Below are 8,331 nucleotides of genomic sequence, written 5' to 3'. Positions count from 1 at the left end.
CAACTACAACATGTTTAACTTACACTATTGTAAGTACTGAAAGACAGGTTCCAGGAATCACGACAAATATGGGCGATAAATTGTTAATTGTTATGCACTTATGTAAGGACAACAATTACAGCGCAAGTCAAAAAAATATCCAAAACTATAGTTTAAAAAAACTAAGTGGAGGGGGATAAATTTAATGATGATGAATGCCATACTCCTGAGGTAAACATCTTATCAGTTTGGTCTGATTGAGAGCCAAAAATTTGCTCATGAGCTAAACACATTTAGAGTGAGGAGGTTTCTACAACAATTATCCATTCCTTCACTAGGAATTAGTTAATGAAGATGCAGAAAGTCAAGGGGAAGGGACAGACAAAACAAGAGTCTAGCCCTCAATTTTTGTTTTAAACCTTTTCTTACTTTGAAGCTTCTGATGTAGCAAAGGAAAAACTTAGACATTATAAAATGTTCCATTTGAGTTATTTTCTGGACAGTTAGGGAAAACAACACTAGACTATTTGTACACAAACAACTTTGAGGCATTTTGCTTTTAATTTGCATACAACTCTTTAAAGTGAAATCCACATGAAGAAGGGTGAGATACAACAGAGCCCATTTACCATGTCACAAGTTAACAATACAAAGTAAACATCTGTTGTCCCTATTAACTAACTTCCATCCCTTACCCCAACTTGTCACTTACTGCTGCAAGTTTCCATGAGAAATAAATGCATGGACTAGATCCTGACTCCACAGATGTTCACATGTGGACTTCAGTGGTACTGCAAATTATAACATCAAGAATAAATTGAAATAGAATGCCTCGAATGTGCTTATATCCTCTGAATGTTTCCCAAATCAAGACCCAAAGTTCACAGTAAAAAAAAAAAAAAAAAAACTCCTTGAATTGTTCTATTCAGTTACTTAGCTGACTGTGGTTCCTCTGTGGAGCACATAGCTGAGGAGAAAAAGAACAATACTTTCTGTCAAATGAGAGCGAGCGAGCATTAAATCAGGAATATAGAGGCATCAAAATAACTATGCTGAAATGGACTTCCCAAGCAACTTTATCTGGAACACAATTTGAGCAGGCTCTTTCCATCTATGAACTGATAAAGTTTTCTAGCTATGCATTTTCTGCATAAAGTTGAACTTGACCAGGCTTGTGGCTTCTTTCAAACTGGCAAATACCATTTTGACCAAAATACATTACAACATTATTATATATATCTAAGGTAGAATAATGGCAAGGTGCTAAGGACAGCACCATCTTTTTTCTTGTTTTAATGAGACTAAATAATGGGATAAAAATAGGCTGAAAGGGGAACAACAACAAATTTGTCTTGCAGATTTTTCCAAAAAAGATAGGAACATATGAGAGAGAGAGAGATTGCAAAGAAGATTGGCCCACCATCATCATCAGAAAATCCCTATCAGTTAGAGCTGTCTGTATTTAGGTCTTACAACAGTAATAGTGATTTACCTTTTTTATCTTTTGACCTAAAACTTTGCATGAAGTCTTTTTGTGTGTGTAGGAATTCTTAACATTGAGATTCTGTGACACTACACCACTCACTGAATTCACTGTGTAAAAGTTGAGTGGAAAAAAAAAAAATACAATTGTGCTGAATAGTATAATACAGAACTTAGAATTGCGTCTCTAACAATAAGGGTTGTGTATGCACAAAAGCTTACACAATCATAGCACATCTGTCAATAATCAATGATTCTATCTGGGATTTCCCTTTTATCCCCTCTCATCAGCATGGATTCTCCAACAATTCTATTGTCTGAAATATTTCAGTACCAGAGAAGAGACTAACAACAACAAAAAGAAAATATTTGTACACATTAATATTTATTATTTTTGTAATCATTTTTCCTATATATTTAACACTAGTGTGACAAAATTCCTGTTAATTATATGTCATGCAAGTAACTTAAATGAGTTAGCACTATCTAAACTGGTAAACCTACCACTAGGGGTTACTTCTGAGTCTACAAGACAAGTATTTCTGCAACAATGTTGACTAGATGAGTCTGCATATAACATAATAGGCTCAGTTGGAGGTACTTTACAGGTATCTAAATGACAGCACAGCCTTCAGAAGCACTGTAGTGGCATCATCCTTTGACCTAAGTAGACTTGACATTATTAAGAAGGCTTGAGTGGAGGTGTAGGTATGTTGGAAATTGCTGTTAAGAGGGATGGTGTTTCTGCAGTTAGTCAGTTTATCTTTTGCTAGTTAAAATTGCTGTGGTTCATGTTCCTTCTTTGACAGGATAAAAGGTAGAGTTTTTACTCACTCTACCCATGTTGCTATTGTTTAGGTCACAACAGAGATATTGAGAACATACAGTACCTTTCTGCAGCTGAAGACAAAGATTGCTGCTCAGACTGCTGCTATTCCTTCTCTGCAATTCTTTGGTGAGTACATTTTCATCAACACCAAGTATGAAAATAAACTCCCTAGAGTCCAGATCTTTATTATTTACATTACAGGAGGGGTCTACTTGTAAATCACTTATTCTTTTCTCCTACGACACCCACTGGTTTCAAAACAAAATAATTACAATTATTAAAAGAATAGCAAGAGTTGTGATAGTCTTTCATTGTACTGGGTATTTCCCTTTTTAACTAACATACATTCTAACAGAAATCCCACAGTACAAACCAGATAATTTCAATTACAAAACAGAACACAAACTATTCAGTCCAATGTGAGAGCATGTGTATGTGTGTATAATACTGTAAAAGTAGTCACACATTAGAGGTATATAATTCAAACAGCATCTTCCTTCATGAACCTGCTATAATTGAGGCAGTGACAAGGTTTCCATTTCTTTGTTTTCTGCGCTCTCTAAAGAATGGCTATTGCCACATTTTGTGAACCATAATACTGTACAAGCAGAAGCTTGTTGGTATCAGGTAAGGACTAATAACACTAGTGCAAACAGGTGCAGTGATACTTCCTCCAGTTTTGGGATGAACCAGCTATATAACACTGAAAGAGGCAAGGCATCTTCTTCAAACCCACATACGTGCATCTTTCCCACTCAAGACATACCTTTTTCTGACTTTATCTTCTCATTACAAGGGTAGGGAGAGAGCCACCAGCTCATGTGATATTTATCACATGCATGATTTCTTGACTGTTTTCCTATTAATACTATGAATGTTTTATAACAAGTTTTTATAACAAGTCAAGGAACAATAATTATGTCAAGCATCAGGAAAGTGACAATAATACTGATTTAGCATCTTCAATAAAAAGTAAAATATTTTGTCCTGAGATGCAAGTCCAGGAAGGAACAGGAATGAACTTAATACTGTACCATTATTTGATCATCATGCACCTCATCTGACCAGATGACAAAGAACAAGTGTTTATTGCCCTCTGCTCATCCAAAGATATGATAAGCAGTTTATTTAGGTAAGTGCTTGGCATACCAGAATGTTGTCAGACCAGTTCTCACTGTACTGTCCCCCTTTAGCTTATTTCTTTAAAAGGAAAAAAAAAAAGAGAGAAAAAGGAAAGAAGAACATCTCAGCAGGTTAACCCTCATCTTCTCTCAGCTCTGTGGGTAGAAATTTGTATTGCTGTTGGCGGATCTGAGCTAGTTTTTTCCTTGCCTCTTCCAGCTCTCTTTCCTTCTTCAGCATTTCTTCTTGGGCTGCAATGATCTAGAAAAATGAAGCATGAATTAGGATAGCAAGAAATATTGTCTGTAAATCCATCTTTCTTTTTCTATGGCACCAGTCACAGAAAGGGCCCCCAGCATTACCCACCGAAGTTTCAATGTCTTCAGCAGGAATTGCTCAAATGTTTCCCAGATTCCCACTTGTTACATATAGAGGATTAAAAAAAAAAAAAAGTATCTTCTAGCAGTTTTACCATACATCCAAGTTGGATTTTAGAATGCTGTGCTCCTCCAATATTCACTGTCCAATTAGCAAAAATTAGACAAACACCGTCTCTTAACATATTGTTTGTGTGACAGTAGAATTGCATACTCATTGCTGCATGGAACCAAAGTATTTTCCTGCATTTTGAAATGCCAAAGGAGAAATGACAGTACTACAGAAATTGACAAGTTACAGTATGTTCAATGGTAACCTCAGTTGATGCTGTTTCTTCTTATTCATAACAGTGAATCTAGAATTTGGTATAACATCAGAGCCTTGAAATCTTTGTTATTATTTCACCATATTTAGTAAGGTCAATATAATGAAATGTCATCATTTCTTATCTCTCACACTTTGTCTTTGATGATATACACACAAAACTGGTGTTCCATTAGGACTTGGGGATATTTAAACTGCATAATAGAAGTTCGAAAAGAGCCATTAATTTAATCAGGATGAAAATTGACAAGATATTGGACAACTGTAACTGCTCTTATGGTAACCACTCAATAAAGAAATGTAGTCATACTAGAGCATTTCATGTTGCTGTTATGTCAGCAGTTACTTAACCGAGGCAAGTGATTTATCATAGATCTCTATGTAGCTTTGTCCAGTCAGAAATACAACGTGAACATTGTAATGCTATGCTATGTTTCCATGACAGTTTTTCTCCACTTCAGTTACTGGTGATCGTACCAACCTGAGCAATTCCACCCACAAACTTTGTTTTGACTACAACGTCGTCATCCTCCGCTTTTCCAAATGCTGCTTTTTGAGCCGCCCTGACAAGATTGTCTGATGCTCGCTTGACAGCATTTCCTGCGGCCTTGAGAAAAGACAGAGAAAATTCAGTAATAACAAAAATGCATAATTGTAGCATTGATTCTTCTGAGCACCAAAACTAAAACATTTTTGCTTACCTTCACAGGAAGGCATCCTTTTTTGTTTCTTTCCAGTGAAAAGAAAACTAATCCTTCCAAAAATCTAAGCTTTGATCAAAATCAATCTCTTCTACTAGAGCTAAAAGGTGGAGCTGGCACCTTGTTTTGGAGCACTCAGGTCGTGAAGGCCTTTTACTAGGAAACACCGTGTGCAGACAGCTGACTAGCATAGCGCTCAGCATCATATGATCTGGCACTGAATTTGCTCTAATGTACTAAGAGCTGGTGAAAATCATGAAAAGCTGACTCTAGAAGAGTAGCCCATGGTTTAAGAGGTACTGCACATGGAGGTGTAAATGAGATTTTTGATGTATCACTGGCGGTTCTTAAAATTTGTCCCAGATAACACATGCGTCTGATATTCTGTATTTCAACTTGGTTGATACACCAAAGATTTGACCTACGCCTACTTCTTGGCTCTTACTGGAATCCTCCTCCTTCCCACCTATCTAATCATCAATGTCAGAACAGAGGCAAGAAAAGAAACTTCTGGGCTGCTGTGGACTTAGAGCTAAGAGGCGTCATAGGTCACTCATTCTGAGAGACTGACTGGGAGACTTATCTATTTACGTGCTACTCAGTTGTACATACAAATACTGAAACACGTTTGGGGACCACCTTTTAAGTGCTTTAGCAAAGAAACAACTTTATGAAATGGGGCAGAACACCAAAGATATTTCTACCTTCTGTGCAAGAGAAACACCTGTGAAGAATTTAGTTGAGATACCAGAAGGAACATCTTTTAAAATTGATGTGACTTTATCACTACTCAAACTTGCTTCTGCAATCCTGTATGGCATTACTTTTTATCAAGTACTCTCAAGAGTAATTGAATACTTTGTGAAGGGAAGGATGTGAATGGTTAAATCTCCTAATCCCGTACTTGAACCCTGGGACTGGGAAGATGTTTATCCTGCAAACTAAATTTTAAACACCTTTTAGCTACAGGAGTGGATTTGCATGTCACTGAGATATTCCTGCTGCATGGAATGATGAGCATGAGGAGGTTGGGGCAGATGTAGGTAAAGCTTAATCTATTGACCAACAAGACTCGAAAAGTTTACATAGGGTTAGTGAACTTTTGATCTGATCCAGTAGCGTAACATCTCACACTAACTCCTGCTCATACAGCAGATCAGTCAACAACATCAACACACAGAAATGTTATCACAGACTGCAAAGAGAAGGCAGATACTTGCAGTGTTGTGACAGGAAGAAAGAGAGAATAAGAAGACCATTCTCTGTTCCATGGCTCCCGATGTCCCCGGGGTGTTATGTTGTGAGAACATTTGTTCCCACAGAGGCCACTGGCCAAGACAGCCTGTACTGACATGCCGGAGGCACACAGGCAGCAGGAAGGGAAGCCACATGGACCAGCTCTTAAATCCCCTCTTGTCCTATTCCATATCTCAAATATCACCTCCCTTTCAACTTAACTCTTTTTCCACCTGAAACGACCCAAAAAACAAGTCATTTGAAATTTGCTTTGCCTAGTCTGGACCTGATCCAAAGCAAATGGAAACATTTTCACTTATTTCCTTAAGTTTTGGAAAAGACTCCCTAACAGTGCATTCCAAGCCAGCATTCATGGGAAATGCAGTTCAAATGCCTTTTCCCAAAGCTTGCAGCTGTTTGTGGGGCTAGAAAAGAGAAAAATAATATACTCAAACTCCTGTACCTAGACTACTGATTAAAGCTATATAAAATCATTTGTGCTGGGGGAAAAGCCAGCTGAAAAACCATAGTAGATTTGGCAAATCTACCAGTAAAAATATTTGGTAGACATCAACTCACTGTTTTTGCTATGATAAAGGACATTACTTCCAAGTGCAAACTGCTTTTCCCTTCATTATTCATTTTGAGACTAATGTAAAGCTTAATAAAGTGGCAAAGTTCACTTTCAACCCATGCTTAGACTTGTCTCCTTTTCACATTCCCTTCCAACTTTTCACATTCCAAGGCTATTTAATAATATTTGCCTACAGTGACTGAGTACCCTGAATTTCCTGGCAGAGCTGAGAAAACACAGCCTCTAGTACATGATTTTGTTCCTGTTTCTATTCTTTGTTCTGCATTTAAAATTCATTGAAACCCATCTTGGCATTTGGATATGAAAGTAAAGGTTGAGTTACAGTTGGAACTATCTTCCAGTTACTGATACCTCCCCCACAGACCCATGACAAAGCCAGTCCACATGAATCCACATTGAAGCACTAAAACCATCTCATCCTTACGGATAACATTAACATGCCACTGCTTTCTGTGGAAACAAACACATCTCATACCCTCATACATTTATTTTTTCTTCCTAAATACTTAACCCATTTTTCTATGTTGAAAAAATGACAATATCAGTTCCTCTTGCTCAGACAGCTACTCAGTCACGTATTTCTGCTAGACTTGATTCTACCTATCCATATGCTAGTTGTTATATTGGACAGCTTATAATATAAGCATCCATTAGCAGTATCTGTGGTAAAAATTGAAAAAGAGGAAATTCCACTGTCACCAGATACTAGATATTGGTGTGAAAAAAAAGGAGCTGAAATAGTTCTCACATTCCAGGCTGAGCCTGCAGGATTGGAAGTCAGAAGAGGCTGTAGCCATTTTTAAATAAACACCCTCAAACAAAGCTCCAGGAAAGACTTTACCCCTCATAACACAATGCTAAATTCAGTAGCAGTTCAGACAAGCTAAACATGAAAGGGATATGTAATGTAAAAATGAACCAGTTTCATTTAAAAGTGTTAAAATGGACAAATGGACTTAGGTTGAGGTGTTGCATCCATTTTTTTTTTTTAAATTAATTATTTATTTATTTTTTTTGGTCTGACAATGACTCTCCATTTCAGAAAATTTCTGTTCACAACTGGGGTCTCTTGACACCTAGAAACAAAGAAAATCTGAAACTGACCACATCCCTGGCTGTGAAGCAAATGCTTCATTGAACATATGCATAATGTTGCACAGGTCAGAATAATACTCATGTGCAACCAAGTTAAGCCTTCTTAATAGTTTGCAAGCTCATGCAACGCTACAGGCTAGGGGAAGAGTGTCTAGAAAGCTGCCTGGCAGAAAAGGGTCTGAGGGTATTGGTTGATAGCTGGCTGAGTATGTGCTAGCAGCATGCTAAGGTGTCTAAGAAGGCCAACAGCATCCTGGCTTGCAACAACATCCAGGTGCTGGAGTGTGTCCAAAGAGGGGCAATAAAGCTGGTGAAGGGTCTAGAGAACAAGTCTTAGGCAGAATGGCTGAAGGAACTGGGGTTGCTTAGCCTAGAGAAAAAAAAGTGCAGGGGAGACCTTATCACTCTCTACAACTACATCAGAGGAGGTTGTAGCAGGGTGGAGGTTGGTCTCTTCTCCCAAGCAATGAGTGATAGGACAAGAGGAAACAGCCTCAAGTTGCAGCAGGGGAGGTTTAGGTTGGATACTAGTCAAAATTTCTTCACTGAAGGGGTTGTACCAGGCTGCCTGGGGAAGTAGCTAAGTGACC

The 8,331-nt window shown here is 37.9% G+C and overlaps 1 protein-coding gene across 3 annotated transcripts in view; it reads right to left on the bottom strand.

Annotated features, from left to right (window-relative positions):
- Positions 1-547: 547 nt before the first annotated feature.
- Positions 548-8,331, bottom strand: part of TLN2 (talin 2) — a 174,831-nt gene continuing 167,047 nt past the window's right edge. For all 3 annotated transcript variants that reach the window (XM_084293342.1, XM_084293344.1, XM_084293343.1), the window contains 2 exons: positions 4,596-4,721; positions 548-3,673 (listed from right to left, as the gene is read on the bottom strand). In XM_084293342.1, the coding sequence (XP_084149468.1) occupies positions 3,545-3,673; positions 4,596-4,721 (255 nt within the window). In that variant the 3' untranslated portion in view covers positions 548-3,544. The remainder of the gene's footprint in view (positions 3,674-4,595; positions 4,722-8,331) is intronic.

The sequence above is a fragment of the Netta rufina genome (genome assembly GCF_964035555.1).
Source record: "Netta rufina genome assembly, chromosome: 11".
Classification (NCBI taxonomy): Eukaryota; Metazoa; Chordata; class Aves; order Anseriformes; family Anatidae; genus Netta; species Netta rufina.
This window is presented reverse-complemented; position numbering and strand designations above follow the sequence as displayed.